Genomic DNA, 22,090 nt, shown 5'->3' with positions numbered 1-22,090 from the left:
TCAGGGCAATTTGAGCCCGTTTGGTTCGGGTACATTTGATTGGAGTCTAAATCGGAACCAAAGCGATTCTCAAAAGGTTCCCTCATCTCTAGTGGAAATTAATTAAATTACATTTTCTAAATGTCCTTGCTTATTTCTATAATTTTTTGCCTAAAATTTTTTAGTAGCTGCTAAAATTTAATTTCTAAAAAGTAATCATTTACATTAAGTTAAAGTATAGGATTTTATTTGTTTTGTGTTCTACATGATTTTATTTACTACTGTGGTGGCAGGAGTAGAGATTTATAAAGGAAGTGTACTAATCAATCTCCTACACTGTACTTATAAAAGCATGCTATAAAATGAAGACTAATATGCTGTTGAAGAAGTACAAAACAGCTGCAATGAAGCTGAGCACAGAAGCTACAGGTAATGTATTGCTTCCCATTATAATATGCTGCGTGTAAGTAAAACCTTCTTATTCAGGCCAGCAAATTTACTAGCTGGACATTTATCAATGCTGTAAAGCTACGGTACTTTTGTGGCATTAAAAAGACACACATCATGGTGCACAGGACGCCATATTTATGCCATAATCTGTGCCTTTTTAAGCTTCTCAAAACTTTGATGGTGAGAAAAGAGTGGGGCTTAGCGGGAAGAGTGGGGTTGGGCATTGATGGAGCAGAAGCAGGCAGAGGCCAGATTCACTAATTTACACCAGAAACTTTAGCAAGTTATAGCTCAATACTATGCCAGCCCCGAACTAGTGTAGATTGATTGATCAGATTTATTAAGAGGCATCTGCTTCTTAATAAATTAAATCTCACAATCTTTCATTATGACTACGGTATGATCCTCCACACCGCTTATCAGTTCAGGCACTCTTTTTTGTACTCCTTTAAGCTTCAGGACATCCTTTTGATGAACTGTTGCCAAAAATTGAACTGCATGATTCATTTTTGTCATATAATTGTCATCACTTTTACATCACTTATTATGAAAAAGCACTGATTGAGCAGTTCGAGGCTATCACCAGTTCAGTGTTTTTTCATAATATGATTTTCCCCTGGTGGTAGCCTCAAATTGTTCAAACACTACTTTTTCATAAGAAGGTTTTCCCTTAGTAGTAACCTTGAACTGTTAAATTGTTAAATTGTTCAATCAGTGCTTTTTCATAACAAGATTTTGTCCAGGTGGTAGACTGAAACTGTCCAATCAGTGCTTTTCATAAATAAAATCTAATTTGCATACTTTTAGGTATCTGGGAAAGATATTCAAATTTGTTTTTCTTCTAAAAAGAATAGAACACCAAGCCAATCTAATGCCAGCAAACAGACATTCATATTTTCCCAAGAAAGGTGAACAGCATTGGCTGGACTATAATATTCCTCATGTATAATAGATTTAACTCTTAGCCAGTTAAGAGATTTTGTGCAGTGTACTTAATGACTCCTAATAAGCAAGTGTCAAACTGCAGAACCCTCTTCTTTTCAGAGCTACTCACTGAGAGGTTTCGTATGACATACCACAAAACTCCAAAGGATGTCAAAGGGCTTTTAGTGAACGTAATAGTGTCCACTATTACAAAATGTCTTTATTTTATTATATATGTCCTAGTGACAGGTTCTTGAACACTTTATTTAAAGAATTTATAGAAAAAAAAAACTCAAGTAGATAAAGAGTCTTCTACTTTGAAATTCTGTTGTATATTTTTTAAAATAGCTATAGAGTTCACAATAGATAAACTGGCAGTTGTACAGTATATCCATTAGGGGACTGACTACAGTATATACAGGGTACTAAAGTCTATAGCCATTCTCGAAGGTCCTAATTGAGTTATGGTGATATATATCTGGGGGTGTAATGTATCTCTGGAAAGAAACCCTAGTAACTTGCTACTACCAAAAATAAAACAATATACAGTTGTTGCTTAGATTTTCAAACCCTGTACCAATTATTGGTCAGAAATTACCGAAAAAAATTATTTGGTACACAGTCCTACATACAATGGGCAAGGTTTACTAATGTGTCTGTGCCAAAAATCTGTCTAATAAGTGGCAAAAATTGCCACACTTTCGTGCATCTAGGGTTTCTACATTTTTTCTGATATGCTTGACAATCGGCAGGGTTTAGCAGAAAGGGGTGGGACTTCAAAGGAAGGAGAAGGCCACAATTCTGGCGTACAAATATGTCTCAAGGTAAGCAAACCAATAGTTGGTCAGAGAAACGTGTCTGTCCCTGCACCAGGTTTATCATCCAGCCTGAACCACTGTGATAAATGTAGTGCAGGTCTCTTTAAGATGAGTAAATCTGGGCCAATGTGTCTATATCTATACTTTCCTCCTTTAAAGCTTTTATACATGTATTTCATGCACTTTCAGAGAAATGGGAATTCTGAAAAGGTTACAGTAATCAAGACATGACAAGATAAAAGTAGAAATTGCATTTTTCATGAGAAAGTGGAAAATTTAATCATAGTTACTGAAGAGAAGACTATCAAAAATGCATATGTCTTTCTATGTTACTGCCAGTGACAACATTCAATATTTGCATAATAAGAGTGTTAAGCAGTGGAGCACTTATTAAAAATGCATTAAATCGCTACTTTTTCAATGATAGATCATACTAACTGACAACCATTCCACCACACTATGATCCTGAGAATTTAATTACACATAAGCCTATAAAACCTACACAGCATCCGGCCAGCTATAAATAATACAATTATATAAAGTTTGACCTACCTTAGGGTCGTGTATTCCAGAAAGCTCTTCGTAAATTTTTTCCCCCACCATGACAGCTGCCAAATTAGCAGTATATGTTGACAGACAAAACAAACAAAATATAGCCCATAGATTCATTAGAAATCTCCCGGTCCAACATTTAGGTGTTTTGATAGCAGCTGTCCTGCCAAATAATATGGCATAACACACATTTAGTGCAGAAGAGAAGGAAAAAACTTTGCTGCGGTTTCGGCCATTTGGGGTCATACCAAAGGGGCTTTTCCACTCATAAAGTGTTAGAAATACTGCAGTAACATGAAGAGATACAAAAATCCCCAGCCACATTGTCCAATGAAGTGGCCACATAAAAGCTCCAATTGGTGCAGCTGTATCTTTACTCCTTACTAAGATACCTAGACTTGTCGAAAAGAAAGGACTAGTAAAATCAATGACTTGGCTTCTAGCTGTGTTAATACTAAATGAGGTCAGAGCCATGTGGGCAGCACCACTGAGAAGATCTCCCACAAGTCCTGTCCAATGACCATTCTTCCAAGCTCCATACTTTCCATCACCAACTATATATAAATCAAAGTCAAAGTTTAGATCTTCTGCCAATTTTTCCAACAGATCAATGCAATAACCATAACAACACTTTTTGTATTCAATTGGCACAGAGTCATTACCGCTTTGCAAACTTTCAAAAAGACTGTCTAATACTCCTGAATCATTAGTCATGGGATCTAAGCAAAGCTGGCCTGCTGGGCATTGACCATCACTATCTACATTTCTTGTAAAGACAAATGGCGGCTCGATCAAAGTCACAACTCTAAGGTGTAGTCGTGCTGGTTGTTGGTAATGATTTTTGTGCCTTTGAGCTTGGTCTGGCCACAGTCCATAATCCATGATAATTTTTTCATCCTTCCAGCTTCCAAGTCGAGTCCACATACGATTACCTACTGGATCATGTTGTAAGTTCCAGATAAAGTAATGGTTTTCTGAGTTGATAATGGATGAATCTTTAACTTTGATATGTCCACTTACACCACTGAAAGAAGTGTTTGTCAAAAACCTGTCAAAATAAAATGTAGCAGATGATTATTACATAATCTTCTATAATATCAAGTAAAAAGCTATGTACATATTTGGGGCAATTTTTTATAATTGTGTTTTTCTCATTTTGGTATTAAAATATATATTTTTTCAATTGGTCTTTTTTAAGAATATTTAGCAGCTTTGTCATGAAGGGTTAGCTTCTGCCTAGGTGTGAGAATCACACTTTCTGCTGGTCGTCTAATAAACCTTATCTTTAAATTACTAATTACTCAAAAACACTTATTTATGCTACATTTTCATCAGTAAAATAAGAATTGAGCTATAATGAGTGTTTATCAGGTCAGAGATTAAAGAAAAGGCGCCATCAGCTGAGCTCACAGAGCATGTTACTAAAGAATCTAAAGGATGTACAGAGAAAGGGGTTTACATTTTTTAATAAAGATGATTTAAAAATATGAATTTTAGCTCAAAAAGAGTACAATGTAATTAAAAATGTCCCCATAGGTGACTATAGCCTTTAAGGATTATTAGAATAATGAGCACCTAGGTGTGATGTGGTATGCAGAATACATTACGTCCTACAGTACCTCTAAATGACTTTATTATTTCTATACCTTTTAGATAATGAAATCTACTACAGTAACTACATTCTATTGAGATTGGTATTCTACCATTCCAGTCACAATGTGGAACCAATTCACTGACTGATGAAAAGCTATTTTCTTTAAGATCGTTAACTTCGTTCAATGTTTTGTTTTTTGTAAAGTTAGAAAATGTGTGTTGATAAAGGGGTCTACTCTTACATCTTGTCTTTCATAGCATCTACAGTTGTGTTCAAAATTATTCAACCCCCAATGCTGTAAAGGGTTTTAGGAAATTTAGTGTCCATTTGTAATTGTGTTCAGAATGAAATCTTACAATGACTTTTTAAAGAACCACATGCAACTAAAATGACATCAATTGTTTTTGTAATACAGTATTAAATGTTTTTTTTTGTGATTTCTTCATTGACACAATTATTCAACCCCTTAAAGACTACCACTCTTAAGAACAGAGGTTCATTTAAGTGTTTTCGATCAGGTATTGAAAACACCTGTGGATGTCAAGGAGCAGCAATCAAGCATAATAAGCACCAATTAGGCAGATTTAAAAGGACTGTGATACTCAGCTCATTCTAGACATTTACTGGTGTGTTTACAAACATGGTGAAGTCAAGAGAATGGTCCAGGAAGACAAGAGAAGAGGTGATTTCTCTTCACAGGAAGGGCAATGGCTATAAGAAGATTGCAAAGATGTTAAACATACCAAGAGACACCATAGGAAGCATCATTCGCAAATTCAAGGCAAAGGGCACTGTTGAAACGCTACCTGGTCATGGCAGAAAGAAGATGCTGACTTTGACTGCTATGCGCTACCTGAAGTGCAAAGTAGAGAAAAGTCCCCGTGTGACTGCTGAGGAACTGAAAAAAGATTTGTCAGATGTGGGTACTGAAGTTTCAGCTCAGACAATAAGGCGCACACTGCGTAATGAAGGCCTCCATGCCAGAACTCCCAGGCGCACCCCCTTGCTGTCTCCAAAGAATAAGAAGAGTCGACTGCAGTATGCCAAAAGTCATGTGGACAAACCACAAAAGTTTTGGGATAGTGTTCTGTGGACTGATGAAACAAAATTAGAACTGTTTGGGCCCATGGATCAACGCTATGTTTGGAGGAGGAAGAACAAGGCCCATGAAGAAAAGAACACCTTGCCTACTGTGAAGCATGGTGGGGGGTCAATCATGCTTTGGGGCTGTTTTGCTTCTACAGGTACAGGGAAGCTTCAGCGTGTGCAAGGTACCATGAATTCTCTTCAGTACCAGGAGATATTGGATGAAAATGTGATGCAGTCCGTCACAAACCTAAGGCTTGGGAGACGTTGGACCTTTCAACAGGACAATGATCCCAAGCATATCTCCAAGTCCACTAGAGCATGGTTGCAGATTAAAGGCTGGAACATTTTGAAGTGGCCATCGCAGTCACCAGACTTAAATCTGATTGAGAACCTCTGGTGGGACTTAAAGAAAGCAGTTGCAAGGCGCAAGCCTAAGAATGTGACTGAACTGGAGGCTTTTGCCCATGAAGAATGGGCGAAGATACCCGTAGATCGCTGCAAGACACTTGTGTCAAGCTATGCTTCACGTTTAAAAGCTGTTATAACTGGAAAAGGATGTTGTACTAAGTACTAAGATTGAATGTCACTTGGGGGTTGAATAAAACTGATAATGATGTGAGCACAGAAAAGACATTTGTGGTTATTTCATTATAAATGTTATGTTATATTTGTCTGACTTACAAGTGCCTCTTTGATTTAATTGTAAACAAGATGACTGAAATGATCAAAATCAATGTCAAACTGGCCAAAACACTTAATTTCAGTGGGGGTTGAATAATTTTGAACACAACTGTAAATCAGTGGCCAGGTAATCCCCACTAGGGAGTACAGGGGACACATGATCTATGTGTCAACAACTTTCTTTTTACTTGCACATTGTAGATTGCTATTAGTAGATATCTAATTATCATTTAGCAGTGGTTCAACAGAGAGGTGGACACAGAGTTGTATGTGCTGCCAGGCAATAACGGGCACTGACGTCACCATAGATAAAGGGGTTGTGTGAAATCTTAAAAACTCCCACACATCATAATAATGTATCTGTCAACTTTTCTTGAGACTTTACTTCAATCTCATGGTCCTGCTGCACTCCATTGAATGCAACCTGAACATCCAGGCTTTGGATGTAGATGAGCAGCAGCCACAACATGTCCCATAGTGCTGTGTGCTACATGATCAGCCAGCAATGTAAACAACTACTACACCATTCTCTGGGCTGAAAATGCTGCTCACTACACCAAAATCATCCCCTTGTTGTCTCCTCCCACACATCATCCTAATGTCTCCTCCCACACAGTTTGCATACCACAAGCAATGGACACTGCCTACACTGCTTATGGATTGAGAATGTCAACCAGCCCATTCAAAGATCACATGGGTTCGAAATCACGACCATTTGGGCAAGGATTATGACAAACGGGATCATGGGAGGCCTGATCGTGATGTCAAAGGAAATATAGTCTGCACAGAGATCACAGTCATGTGGCCACTCTCCCCAACTCAAGAGTGATATATCTATCTATCTCATATCTATCTATCTATCTATCTATCTACATTTGTAAATAAAATAACTACTATATGCTGCTGTCAAGTGGCATACATGCAATGGCTGGTATATCCTTGTGTGTGCAAAGGCAAGGGGACACTACCGGCAAAGTGATCACATCGCATAACACATGATCGTGTGACCACTGAGTCAACCCCTGTCCACCAGCACAAGTTACAGAATGGGGGAACACAATTTTCTAAGATATCATATGACTGAGTAAGAACTATTATTAGAGCACATTAGATTTACTGTATACAGTACTTATCAATTCAGTTTCCATAATGAGTTTGAGGTGTTTGCACACACTCAAACCTTGAGTTTCTTTGTTAACTATAACTCTCTTTTAACCCCTTTAGGACTCTGCCATTTTTCACCTTAAGGAGCAGGCCATTTTTAGCAAATCTGACATGTGTCACTTTATGTGGTGATAACTTTAAAACACTTTTACTTGTTTTCTCGTCACATATTGTACTTCATGAGAGTGGTAAATTTAAGTCAAAATATTTTATTTTTATTTATAAAAAAATACAAAATTTACTTTTAAAATAGATAGTAATACCTCCAAAAATATTTACTTTACATTCCCCATATGTGTTCTTCATGTTTGGATAATTTTTTAAATTACATTTAATTTTTTGGGACGTTAGAAGGCTTAGAGGATTAGAAGCAAATCTTAAAATTTTAAAGAAAATTTCCAAAACCCAATTTTTTAAGGACCAGTTCAGTTATGAAGTCTCTTTGTGGGGCTTACATATTAGAAACGACCAATAAATCACCCGATTTTATAAACTACACCCCTCAAGCTATTTAAAACTGATTTTACAAACTTTTGTTAATTCTTTAGTTGTCCGAGGAGAATTAAAGGAAAATGGGAATTAAATTTAAAAATTTCAATTTTTTTTTGTAGATTTTAAATTTGTATCTATTTTTTCTGCAACACATCAAGGGTTACCAGCCAAACAAAACTCTAAATCTATTACCCTGATTCTGGAGTTTACAGAAACACCCCAAATTCTAGAAAAAAGTTGCTTTACACCCACATTTTTAACTTTTCCAAAAGCGAACAGGACAAAATGCACCCCACATTTTGTTCCCAATTCCCTCCAAATACGGCAACACCCCATATGTGCTCAAAAACTGATGTATAGGCGCACAGCAGGCTTCAGAGTGGAAGGAGCACCATATGGCTTTTGGAGAGCGGATTTAGCTGGAATGGTAATTGGGAGCTATGTCACATATGAAGAAGACACCCTGAGGTGGCCCTATAGTGGAAACCCCCAAAAAGTGACCCCATTTTGGAAACTACACCCCTGAAGGAATCTTTCAAGGTGTGTAGTGAGCACATTGACCTCAAAGGTGTTTCCTAGACATAGGAAACACTTGGCAGTGAAAATAAAAAATTGCTTTTTTTTTTTATAGAAAAAGTTGCTTTACACCCACATTTTTTCACTTTCACAAAGGGTAACACGACAAAATGCACCCAACATTTTTCTCCCTATTTCCCCCCGAATACGACAACACCCCATATGTGCTCAAAGAATGAGTCAAACAGCAAAATATGGATTTTGCTAATCTGAATTGGCAGACACTGATTTTAGGTGCCATATCGCATTAAAAAAATTCCTGAGGTCCCCAGAAATTAAAAACCCCAAGAAGTTAACCCATTTTGGAAAGAGCACCCCCGTACAAACATTTAAAATGGTGGGAAGGGTACTTTTCAGCAAACAGGTGTCTCACAGAAGAATTTCAAAGCACACATTTGTGAAAATGAAAAATGACTAGCAGACCCAAATTTTTCACTTTGACAAGGAGTTAAAGAATAAAATGCACCCCAGCATGTGTTCCCCCATTTTCTCCCCATTCAGGAAACACCCCATATGTGTTTGTAGCCTGCTGTATGGGCACACAGCAGGCAAAAAGCAAAATATGGATTTTGCTGACAGGCCTGAATTGGCAGACATGGATTTCAGGTGCCATGTCGATATTAAAAAAATCCTGAGGTTCCCAGAACTTAAAAACCACAAGAAGTGACCCCATTTTGGAAAGTGCACCCCCGTTTGAACATTTTAAAGGGTGGAAGGGGCACTTTTGACCTTATAAGTGTTTCACAGAAATGAATATGTAGTGCTTGGTGAAAAGTGGATCTGTAAGCTATGGGACTAAATCAGAGATATAAGGTGGTAAAACTACAGGGTACATCATGGATAGAGTTGAGCGGATACCTGGATGTTCGGGTTCGACGGGTTCGGCCGAACTTCACAAAAAAGTTCGAGTTCGGGACCCGAACTTGACTCCGAACCCGAACCCCATTGAAGTCAATGGGGACCCGAACTTTTGAGCACTAAAATGGCTTTAAAAATGTAATGGAAAGGGCTAGAGGGCTGCAAATGTCATAAAAATGTGGTTAAGAGCATGACAAGTGCTCTGCAAACAAATGTAGATAGGGAAATGACTTTAAATAACATAAAATACGTATAAATAAAAAATAATAATCTTGATCTAGGAGGACGAGGTCCATATGGAGTAGGAGGTTGAGGAGGCGGTGGAAGTGGCGGTGTAGGTGGAAGCGTCGGTGGAGGAGGAGGTAGCCTACACTGCTTTTTGGTTTTAAATTTATTTTTATTTTTTTAATTAGGGTACACCCCAAAACATTGGGAAATATAACCTGTGATAACCCCCTCCAGTCGTGCTAAACACACGTTCAGACAAAACACTGGCTGCAGGGCAGGCCAGCACCTGCAAGGGGTAAAGGACAAGCTCAGGCCATGTGCCCAATTTGGAGACCCAGAAGTTGCAGGGGCAGACCCCTGTCAGTCAGTTTGTGTAGGCGTGTGCACACTTACTGCCCCACCATGTCGCACGTCCCCGTGATGTTCACGATCCAATTTGATATCTGCTCTATCAACTTTCGATGTTCTTTTATGCGCCTACCATGGTGATCACGGGTGGCGGGGAATCAGGGTTCCACGACGGAGAGGGAGTGTGAGAAAGAGAGACCACATCCAAGGGAGGATTCATTTTTTTAAATTTAAAATTATAGAGCGGAATTATGGGACAAATTATTAAAGCGTAAAAGTGGGACAACTTTTTAAAGTTTAAGCATTGAATGAAAGGATGTGGCGCCCATCAATTAATGAAGAATTTATAAAAAAAAATTCCCTGTCAACTATGCAGAGCAAGGGTTTCTATCCGGCAAAATTTGAAAAATGTCACCTGACAATGTAATTGACGATTTTTTTAAATTTATGTTCCTGTCACCTATGTAGACGTGCCCCAGTGACATCCACCATCCATTTGGATATCTTCTCTATCAACTTTCGATGTTCTTTTCTGAGCCTACCATGGGGATCACGGGTGGCGGGAATCAGGGTTCCACTCCGGAGAGGGAGCGTGAGAAAGAGAGACCACATCCAAGGGAGGATTAATTTTTTCAAATTTAAAATTCACCCTGGAATTAGGGTCCCACGTTGGAGAGGAAGCGTGAGAAAAAGAGACCAAATTTAAGGGAGATAAATGTATTTAAAAATTTTTGGATTGAGCGGAAATATGAAAAAAAGTTATTGAGGCGCAAATGTGGGACAAATTACAGAAGCGCAAATGTGGGCCTAAAGAGTAAAGCGGAAATGTGGGACACATCATTGAAGCGCAAATTTGGGCCAAAAGAGTAAAGCAGAAATGTGGCACACATTATTAAAGCGCAAAAATGTGGGCCAAAAGAGTAAAGCGGAAATGTGGGACACATTATCGAAGCGCTAATGTGGGCAAAAAGAGTAAAGCGGAAATGTGGGACACATTATTGAAGCGTAAATGTGGGCCAAAAGAGTAAAGCGGAAATGTGGGACACATTATCGAAGCACAAATGTGGGCCAAAAGAGAAAAGCGGAAATGTGGGACACATTATTGAAGCATAAATGTGGGCCAAAAGAGTAAGGAGAAAATGTGGGACACATTATTGAAGCGCAAATGTGGGCCAAAAGAGTAAAGCGGAAATGTGGGACACATTATTGAAGCGCAAATGTGGTACAACTTGTTAAAGTTTAAGCATTGAATGAAAGGAGGTGGCGCACATCAATTAAAGAAGAATTTCTGAAATTTTATTCCCTGTCGCTTATGCAGAGCAGGGGTTTATTCACGTCTAAAATTGTAAAATCTCAACCCAAGAATGTAACAGAAAAATTACAGAAATGTATTAACCTGTCTACTTGGTAGAGCAGGGGTCTATGACAGAAAAAAATTGTTTATTGTCACCCGAAAATGTAAAAGAAAAATTATTGAAATTTATTAAGCTGTCAACTAGGTACAGGAGGGGTATATTACACCCCAAAATTTGTGAATTTCACCCAAAAATGTAACAGAAAAATTATTATTATTTATTTTTTACCTGTCTAATAGGTATAGCAGTGGTACAATACACCCAAAAATTTTAGAATTTCACCAGAAAATGTCACTGACAAAGTAGTGAAATGACATAAAATAAAATACGTACAAATAAAAAAATAAATTTGATTTATGAGGTGGAGTTCCATATGGAGTAGGAGTTTGAGGAGGCGGTGGACGTAGCGGTGTAGGTGGAAGCGGCAGTGGAGGAGGACGAGGTAGCCAACACTGGTTTTTGGTTTTAATTTAATTTTTTTAAATTAGGGTACACACCAAAAGAGTGTGAAATTTCCAAAATACAAGAAAGAGCAATTGCGTTGTAGTATAACAATGGCTGGTTAAGGCCGGTATACATGTCTATTCTGCACAAGGTACAGACAATTCCTGTGGGATCCATGCCTGGTTCATTTTAATGAACGTGAGCTTGTCCACATTGGCTGTGGACAGGCGGCTACGCTTGTCTGTGATGACGCCCCCTGCCGTGCAAAATACACGTTCAGATAATACACTGGCGCTTGTACTCGCGCATCTTTCGAATACGCTCCAGTGAGGAAATTAAGGACGGTACGTTGTCCTTGTAAAGGAGATCCAGCAGCATGGCCATCCAGTAATCAGCACAAGTTAGAATGTGGGCAACTCGGCGGTCGTTACGGAGACACTGCAGCATGTAATCGCTCATGTGTGCCAGGCTGCCCAGAGGCAACGAAATGCTGTCCTCTGTGGGAGGTGTATCGTCTGTGTCCTCTGTATCCCCCCAGCCATGCACCAGTGATGGCCATGAGCTGGTCTGGGTGCCACCCTGCTGTGAACATGGTTCCTCCTCCTCCATCTCCTCATCCTCCACCTCGTCATCCTCCAGAACTGTGCCCTGGCTGGACAATTGTGTACCTGGCTTTTGTGGGTGCAGGAACCCACCCTCAGAGCCACTTGTGAATGACTGGCCGGAAACCTTGCAAAATGATCCCTCTTCCTCCTCCTGTGACACATCCTCTTCCATCATCGCCAGCAGATTTTTTTCAAGGAGGCATAGAAGTGGGATAGTTACGCTGAGAACGGCGTTATCGCCACTGGTCATGTTGGAGTACTCGAAACAGCGCAACAAGGAACACAGGTCTCGCATGGAGGCCCAGTCATTGGTGGTGAAGTGGTGCTGTTCCGCCGAGCGACTCACCCGTGCGTGCTGCAGCTGAAACTCCACTATCGCCTGCTGCTGCTCGCACAGTCTGGCAAGCATGTGCAAGGTGGAGTTCCACCTTGTGGGCACGTCGCATATGAGGCGGTGAGCGGGAAGTCCGAAGTTACGCTGCAGCGCTGACAAGCGCGCACAGACGGCCTGCATTTTAAGCAGCAGCTCTGACATATCTGGGTAATTTTTAAAGAATCTCTGCACCACCAAATTCAGCACATGCGCCAGGCAAGGGATGTGCGTCAAACCGGCTAGTCCCAGAGCTTCTACGAGATTTCGCCCATTATCGCACACCACTAGGCTGGGCTTGAGGCTGACTGGCACAAACCACTCATCGGTCTGTTGTTCAAGGCCCGTCCATAGCTCCTGCGTGGTGTGGGGTTTGTCCCCCAAACAGATACGTTTTAAAACTGCCTGCTGTCATTTACCCCTGGCTGTGCTGAAGTTGGTGGTGAAAATGTTACGCTGACCGGATGAGGAGCCGGTAGAGGATGAGGAAGCGGAGTAGGAGGAGGAAGCAACAGGAGGCAAACTGAAGAGCCCTACAATCCTCGGTGGTGGAAGGGATGGCTCGCCTGGAAAAGTACTGGCGGCTGGGCACGACGTACTGTGAGACAACCACCGCCATAAGGCTTTTAAAAATCTCAGTCTCCACAAGAAGGAATGAGAGCATTTCAAAGGCTAGTAATTTAGAAATGCTGGCATTCAGGGCTAGAGATCTCGGGTGGGTAGATGGGTACTTCCTCTTCCTCTCCAGTGTTTGGGAGATGGAGAGCTGAATGCTTCCGTGGGACATTGTGGAGATGCTTGGTGACCCAGGTGGTGGTGTTGCTGGAAGAGCCTCTGTTTGCGGGGTGGCAGGTGGCACTGTCACTCCAGAGGTGGATGAAGAGGCTGAGACTGCAGCAGTAGAGGAAGCAGGAGGAGCCAGAGACCTTTCTTGGTTTTTGAGGTTTCTACTCCACTGCAGCTCGTGCTTAGCCTGGTCATGCAGGTTGTGCTCAGGTTGAGAATGTTTATGCCTCGCTTCAGGCTCTGATTGCACAGCGTGCAAATCATTTGTGTCTTGTCGTCAGCACATTGTCTGAAGAACTGCCACACCAGGGAACTCCTTGGAGCTGGCTTTGGTGTGCTCAGTTTCTTGCTGCGGTGGGCAGTAGCAGGCGTACTTTCTAGAGGACGGCCTCTTTGCTTTTGCACCCTGCTCACTCTTCTGCTGTGCTTTTGGCTTTGTGCGACCACCACCTCTTACTCCGAACTACATAGGTCACTCGCATGACCTTGATTCCATGTGGGGTCAAGGACCTCATCGTCCTCCACATCATCTTCCACCCTGTCTTCACCCCTGCCCTCCTTGTCAGTCTGCACACTTTCGAAAGCCCCAGCAGTTGGCACCTGTGTTTCGTCATTATCCGAGACGTGCTGCGATGGTCCTCCCATGTACTCATCTTGAAAAATAAGTGGTTGGGCATCGGTGCACTCAATCTCTTCCACTTCTGGGGCAGGGATAGGTGGATGGCCCTGGAAAACCCTGCTAACAGAATCATCAAAAAGCTGAAGAGACTGCTGCATGACTTGGGGCTCAGACTGCTTGGCTGATATGAAAGGGGGTGATGTGAAAGACTGATGGACATTGGCTGCAGGTGCCAACTCTGATCTTTCAGCAGGAGACTGGGTAGGAGCCACTGTCAGCAACCCAATCTACTATCGCCTGTACTTGTTCAGTCCTCACCATTCGTAGAGCCGCATTAGGCCCGACCAAATACCGCTGCAGGTTCTGTCGCCTAATCGCACCTGAGGAAGGGGTTTCACTTGTGCGTGTAGCTGGCACAGATTGACCACGTCCTCTCCCTGCAACAGGAGCTCCACCAGCAGCACCACGACCTGGGCCACGTCCCTTATTTGACGCTCTCCTCATATTTCTCAAATTTAGGATCTTGCCCTAAATGGGTGTTTAATTAATAGTAGAATAGAACGACAGTATGTAAAGGGTGTATCTCACACGCCCTGAACCAGACTAGGACTCAATTAAATTTGTTTGCCCAAAATGGCTGTATTTCAAATAACTGAATAGAACCCCTGTTAATAAAGGGTGTAGCTCGCACGCCCTGGCCCACACTAGGCCGCAACTAAAGATTTGTGCACAAAATGGCTGTATTTCAAATACCTAAATAGAACACTTGTATTTAAAGGGTGTATCTCACACGCCCTGACCCACACTAGGCTGCAATTAAAGATTTGTGCCAAAAATGGGTATTTGTTTAATAACTGAATATGACAGCAGTATATAACCCTGGAATTTCAAAAGTCTTGATGCTGCAAGGCCTGAAAAATGTTGTATTTTGCACAAAAAAGGTGTTTTATTAATAAAAGAATAAAACCCCTGTATATAAAGGGTGTATCTCACACGCCCTGACCCACACTAGGCCGCAATTAAAGATTTGTGCCCAAAATGCCCTTATTTCAAATAACTGAATAGAACACCTGTATATAAAGGGTGTATCTCACACACCCTGACCCACACTAGGCCGCAATTAAAGATTTGTGCACAAAATGGCTGTATTTCAAATAACTGAATAGAATCCCTGTATTTAAAAGGTGTATCTCATACGCCCTGAGCCACACTAGGCCGCAATTAAAGATTTGTGCACAAAATGGCTATATTTCAAATAACTGAATATAACCCGAATATATAAAGGGTGTATCTCACAATGACATCTGCAGCAAAGGCTGCCAATTAAGTATTTTTTGCCCAAACAGGTGTTTGTTTAATAACTGAATATGACAGCAGTATATAACCCTGGAATTTCAAACGTCTTGAGACTGCAAGGGTGCAACAATTGTGTATTTTGCCCCAAAAAAGGTCTTTTATTAACAGAAGAATATAACCCCTGTATATACAGCGCGTATCTCACACGCCCAGACCCACACTAGGCCGCAATTAAAGATTTGTGCACAAAATGGCTGTATTTCAAATAACTGAATATAACCCAAATATATAAAGGGTGTATCTCACAATGACTGACATCTGCAGCAAAGGCTGACAAATATTATTTTTTTGCCCAAACGGGTGTTTGTTTAATAACTGATTATGACAGCAGTATTTAACCCTGGAATTTCAAACGTCTTGATGCTGCAAGGGCGGCAACAATTATGTATATACAAGGTGTATCTCACATGCCCTGACCCACACTAGGCCGCAATTAAAGATTTGTGCCCAAAATAGCTGTATTTCAAATACCTGAATAGAACCCTTGTATTTAAAGGGTGTATATCACACGCCCTGACCCACACTAGGCTGCAATTAAAGATTTCTGCCAAAAATGGGTATTTGATTAATAACTGAATATGACAGTAGTATATAACCCAGGAATTTCAAATGTCTTGATGCTGCAAGGCCAGAAAAATTGTGTATTTTGGCACAAAAGTGTGTTTATTAAAACCCAGAAAATTATGACTGTATTTCTAGCTTAACCACCTCCGGACCGCTGTACGCACAGACGCGTCCTGGAGGTGGTTGATTCATTCCGCCTGGACGCATATACGCGTCATCTCGCGAGACGCGAGATTTCCTGTGAACGCGCGCACACAGGCGCGCGCGCTCACAGGAACGGAAGGTAAGAGAGTTGATCTCCAGCCTGCCAGCGGCGATCGTTCGCTGGCAGGCTGGAGATGTGTTTTTTTTAACCCCTAACAGGTATATTAGACGCTGTTTTGATAACAGCGTCTAATATACCTGCTACCTGGTCCTCTGGTGGTCCCCTTTGTTTGGATCGACCACCAGAGGACATAGGTAGCTCAGTAAAGTAGCACCAAGCACCACTACACTACACTACACCCCCCCCCGTCACTTATTAACCCCTTATTAGCCCCTGATCACCCCATATAGACTCCCTGATCACCCCATATAGACTCCCTGATCACCCCCCTGTCATTGATTACCCCCCTGTCATTGATCAACCCCCTGTAAAGCTCCATTCAGATGTCCGCATGATTTTTACGGATCCACTGATAGATGGATCGGATCCGCAAAACGCATCCGGACGTCTGAATGAAGCCTTACAGGGGCGTGATCAATGACTGTGGTTATCACCCCATATAGACTCCCTGATCACCCCCCTGTCATTGATTACACCCCTGTCATTGATTACCCCCCTGTAAAGCTCCATTCAGACGTCCGCATGATTTTTACGGATCCACTGATAGATGGATCGGATCCGCAAAACGCATCCGGACGTCTGAATGAAGCCTTACAGGGGCATGATCAATGACTGTGGTGATCACCCCATATAGACTCCCTGATCACCCCCCTGTAAAGCTCCATTCAGATGTCCGCATGATTTTTACGGATGCACTGATAGATGGATCGGATCCGCAAAACGCATCCGGACGTCTGAATGAAGCCTTACAGGGGCATGATCAATGACTGTGGTGATCACCCCATATAGACTCCCTGATCACCCCCCTGTAAAGCTCCATTCAGATGTCCGCATGATTTTTACGGATGCACTGATAGATGGATCGGATCCGCAAAACGCATCCGGACGTCTGAATGAAGCCTTACAGGGGCATGATCAATGACTGTGGTGATCACCCCATATAGACTCCCTGATCACCCCCCTGTAAAGCTCCATTCAGATGTCCGCATGATTTTTACGGATGCACTGATAGATGGATCGGATCCGCAAAACGCATCCGGACGTCTGAATGAAGCCTTACAGGGGCGTGATCAATGACTGTGGTGATCACCCCATATAAACTCCCTGATCACCCCCCTGTCATTGATTACACCCCTGTCATTGATCACCCCCCTGTAAAGCTCCATTCAGATGTCCGCATGATTTTTACGGATGCACTGATAGATGGATCGGATCCGCAAAACGCATCCGGACGTCTGAATGAAGCCTTACAGGGGCGTGATCAATGACTGTGGTTATCACCCCATATAGACTCCCTGATCACCCCCCTGTCATTGATTACACCCCTGTCATTGATCACCCCCCTGTAAAGCTCCATTCAGATGTCCGCATGATTTTTACGGATGCACTGATAGATGGATCGGATCCGCAAAACGCATCCGGACGTCTGAATGAAGCCTTACAGGGGCATGATCAATGACTGTGGTGATCACCCCATATAGACTCTCTGATCACCCCCCTGTCATTGATTACCCCCCTGTCATTGATTACCCCCCTGTAAAGCTCCATTCAGACGTCCGCATGATTTTTACGGATCCACTGATAGATGGATCGGATCCGCAAAACGCATCCGGACGTCTGAATGAAGCCTTACAGGGGCGTGATCAATGACTGTGGTGATCACCCCATATAGACTCCCTGATCACCCCCCTGTCATTGATTACACCCCTGTCATTGATCAACCCCCTGTCATTGATCACCCCCCCTGTCATTGATCACCACCCCTGTCATTGATCACCCCCCTGTCATTGATCACCCTCTGTAAGGCTCCATTCAGACATTTTTTTGGCCCAAGTTAGCGGAATTTTTATTTATTTTTCTTACAAAGTCTCATATTCCACTAACTTGTGTCAAAAAATAAAATCTCACATGAACTCACCATACCCCTCACGGAATCCAAATGCGTAAAATTTTTTAGACATGTATATTCCAGACTTCTTCTCACGCTTTAGGGCCCCTAGAATGCCAGGGCAGTATAAATACCCCACATGTGACCCCATTTCGGAAAGAAGACACCCCCAGGTATTCCGTGAGGGGCATATTGAGTCCATGAAAGATTGAAATTTTTGTCCCAAGTTAGCGGAACGGGGGACTTTGTGAGAAAAAAATAAAAAATATCAATTTCCGCTAACTTGTGCCAAAAAAAAAAAATTTCTATGAACTCGCCATGCCCCTCATTGAATACCTTGGGGTGTCTTCTTTCCAAAATGGGGTCACATGTGGGGTATTTATACTGCCCTGGCATTCTAGGGGCCCCAAAGCGTGAGAAGAAGTCTGGTATCCAAATGTCTAAAAATGCCCTCCTAAAAGGAATTTGGGCACCTTTGCGCATCTAGGCTGCAAAAAAGTGTCACACATCTGGTATTGCCGTACTCAGGAGAAGGTGGGGAATGTGTTTTGGGGTGTCATTTTACATATACCTATGCTGGGTGAGAGAAATATCTTGGCAAACGACAACTTTTCCCATTTTTTTATACAAAGTTGGCATTTGACCAAGATATTTATCTCACCCAGCATGGGTATATGTAAAAAGACACCCCAAAACACATTCCTCAACTTCTCCTGAATACAGAGATACCAGATGTGTGACACTTTTTTGCAGTCTAGGTGGGCAAAGGGGCCCATATTCCAAAGAGCACCTTTCGGATTTCACAGGTCAATTTTTACAGAATTTGATTTCAAACTCCTTACCACACATTTGGGCCCCTAGAATGCCAGGGCAGTATAACTACCCCACAAGTGACCCCATTTTGGAAAGAAGAGACCCCAAGGTATTCGCTGATGGGCATAGTGAGTTCATGGAAGTTTTTATTTTTTGTCACAAGTTAGTGGAATATGAGACTTTGTATGAAAAAAATAAATAAAATAAAAATCATCATTTTCCACTAACTTGTGACAAAAAATAAAAAATTCTAGGAACTCGCCATGCCCCTCACGGAATACCTTGGGGTGTCTTCTTTCCAAAATGGGGTCACTTGTGGGGTAGTTATACTGCCCTGGCATTCTAGGGGCCCAAATGTGTGGTAAGGAGTTTGAAATCAAATTCAGTAAAAAATGACGAGTGAAATCCGAAAGGTGCTCTTTGGAATATGGGCCCCTTTGCCCACCTAGGCTGCAAAAAAGTGTCACACATCTGGTATCTCCGTACTCAGGAGAAGGTGGGGAATGTGTTTTGGGGTGTCTTTTTACATATACCCATGCTGGGTGAGAGAAATATCTTGGCAAAAGACAACTTTTCCCATTTTTTTTATACAAAGTTGTCATTTGACCAAGATATTTATCTCACCCAGCATGGGTATATGTAAAAAGACACCCCAAAACACATTCCTCAACTTCTCCTGAGTACGGGGATACCAGATGTGTGACACTTTTTTGCAGCCTAGGTGGGCAAAGGGGCCCATATTCCAAAGAGCACCTTTCGGATTTCACAGGTCATTTTTTACTGAATTTGATTTCAAACTCCTTACCACACATTTGGGCCCCTAGAATGCCAGGGCAGTATAACTACCCCACAAGTGACCCCATTTTGGAAAGAAGAGACCCCAAGGTATTCGCTGATGGGCATAGTGAGTTCATAGAACTTTTTATTTTTTGTCACAAGTTAGTGGAATATGAGACTTTGTAAGAAAAAAAATAAAAAAAATAAATCATCATTTTCCGCTAACTTGTGACAAAAAATAAAAAGTTCTATGAACTCACTATGCCCATCAGCGAATACCTTAGGGTGTGTACTTTCAGAAATGGGGTCATTTGTGGGGTGTTTGTACTGTCTGGGCATTGTAGAACCTCAGGAAACATGACAGGTGCTCAGAAAGTCAGAGCTGCTTCAAAAAGCGGAAATTCACATTTTTGTACCATAGTTTGTAAACGCTATAACTTTTACCCAAACCATTTTTTTTCTACCCAAACATTTTTTTTTTATCAAAGACATGTAGAACTATAAATTTAGAGCAAAATTTCTATATGGATGTCGTTTTTTTTGCAAAATTTTACAACTGAAAGTGAAAAATGTCATTTTTTTGCAAAAAAATCGTTAAATTTCGATTAATAACAAAAAAAGTAAAAATGTCAGCAGCAATGAAATACCACCAAATGAAAGCTCTATTAGTGAGAAGAAAAGGAGGTAAAATTCATTTGGGTGGTAAGTTGTATGACCGAGCAATAAACGGTGAAAGTAGTGTAGGTCAGAAGTGTAAAAAGTGGCCTGGTCTTTCAGGGTGTTTAAGCACTGGGGGCTGAGGTGGTTAAATTGCACACTGACTAATCATGCAAATGCACCAGATGTTGTATATTGCCAAAAAAGGGTGATTTTTTACAACCAGATTATTAGTGCTGTTTTTCAAGCTTGGATTTCAATGTCACAAAAGCTCAGATGCAGTGCTGGTGCACTGAGCTTGCATAAAATGACCGCGGCCGCAGCCCACCTAACTGACTTATAAAAGTTATTTTTTTCGGTCACTGGGCTCAGGGCAGGATAAAAAAAATTGTGCCCTGCACCCATTGTATGTAGATCGCTGAGTTAGATTCACGTTTTGAACAAAGATTCAGTCCTATTCTGAATCACCAGCCGCATCCTCTCCCTACACTAGTAACAGCAGAGTGACGTGCAGCGCTACGTGACTCCAGCTTATATAGAGGCTGGGTCACATGCTACACTGGCCAATCACAGCCATGCCATTAGTAGGCATAGCTTTGATGACTTCTAAGGGCACACAGTTAACCGCTTGTTGATTGGCTGCTCTGCAGCCTTTCAAAAAGCGCCATGAAAGCGCCAACCACCGAACCCGAACCCAAACTTTTACTGAAATGTTTGGGTTCGCGTCCGGGGTCCAAAAATCCTAAAGTTCGGTACGAAACCGAACTTTACAGTTCGGGTTCGTTTAACCCTAATCATGGATGAAATTAAATTAATACTCCATGGATAAGTGGTACTGTAGATTTTAAACACTCCTGCATGCACAGGCCAAGTTTTTCAGGGCAGGTTTCACAGTAGTAAATGTTGTCTTTTCTTATCCCCCGTTTGAAACACACCCTGCATCTTTTTTGGGTCCTTCTCTTCCTTGCTGTCTGGGGGACTTGACCTTGAAAATATTGCCCTGGTAAAACACGGGCACTATGACTTCCTGAAGTATTGGGACCCTCCCCGGCCTGGCTTTGAAAAATTAGGGCCTTGAGCCCACCTCTTGGAACTGAAGGAAAGTTCCTGTGTGGCCTGCAGATTGAAAAAGCTCGTACACATTGCACATTCCCATCTGTACAATGTGTATGGCAAGCTTTTTGTACCACACTTTCGTTTTTTGTGTGGCTCTGTAGGGCTTCAGAAGTTAATCTCAAAGATCCACCCCTCCCATGTGCCTGTTGTAGTCCACGATACAAACTGGTTTGGGTGTAGTGGTTGTGGAACCTTGTATAGGATCAGGGGAGCTGGTGTTAGTGTGAATGGTGGTTAGTACAAGGGCGTCCCTCTTTTCCTTGAACTTAACCACCAGCATGTTCTCATGGAGAGAGCCCTACTTTCACAAATTCTCAGTGGTTGCCCTACCAGGGATCTAGGGAGGCCTCTCTGATTTTTGTGCACTGTGCCACAAGCCATAGTAACTCTGGCAGTTAGGGACATGAATAGAGGTATGCTCTTCACACTAATTCCTAGGATGTGGGGGAATTCTGGGGGTTCTATCCGAGAATCTTTCTGTTCGTAAATGCGGGTGTACCTGGAGCTACTCTCACAGTTTGCATATCTTTATGTCATACTTTGCCCATTTGCTAGGCAGGTACAGGCGGAATCTAATCCTCCCTTTGAAGAGTAAAAGGGACTCATCTACACAGACATTTTTATCAGGGTTATACACCCCAGCAAACTTGGTGTTAAAGTGG

At 41.8% G+C, this 22,090-nt stretch overlaps 1 protein-coding gene across 1 annotated transcript in view; it reads right to left on the bottom strand.

Moving 5' to 3' along the window:
• GRIN3A (glutamate ionotropic receptor NMDA type subunit 3A) overlaps positions 1 to 22,090 on the bottom strand; it is a 402,162-nt gene that overhangs the window by 228,895 nt on the left and 151,177 nt on the right. Inside the window, exon 3 of the mRNA XM_040417275.1 lies at positions 2,724 to 3,771. Within this exon, the coding sequence (XP_040273209.1) occupies positions 2,724 to 3,771 (1,048 nt within the window). The remainder of the gene's footprint in view (positions 1 to 2,723; positions 3,772 to 22,090) is intronic.

The sequence above is a fragment of the Bufo bufo genome, chromosome 2 (genome assembly GCF_905171765.1).
Source record: "Bufo bufo chromosome 2, aBufBuf1.1, whole genome shotgun sequence".
Lineage (NCBI taxonomy): Eukaryota > Metazoa > Chordata > Amphibia > Anura > Bufonidae > Bufo > Bufo bufo.
The sequence above is the reverse complement of the archived record's forward strand: the minus strand, read 5'-3'. Positions and strand labels throughout refer to the sequence as shown.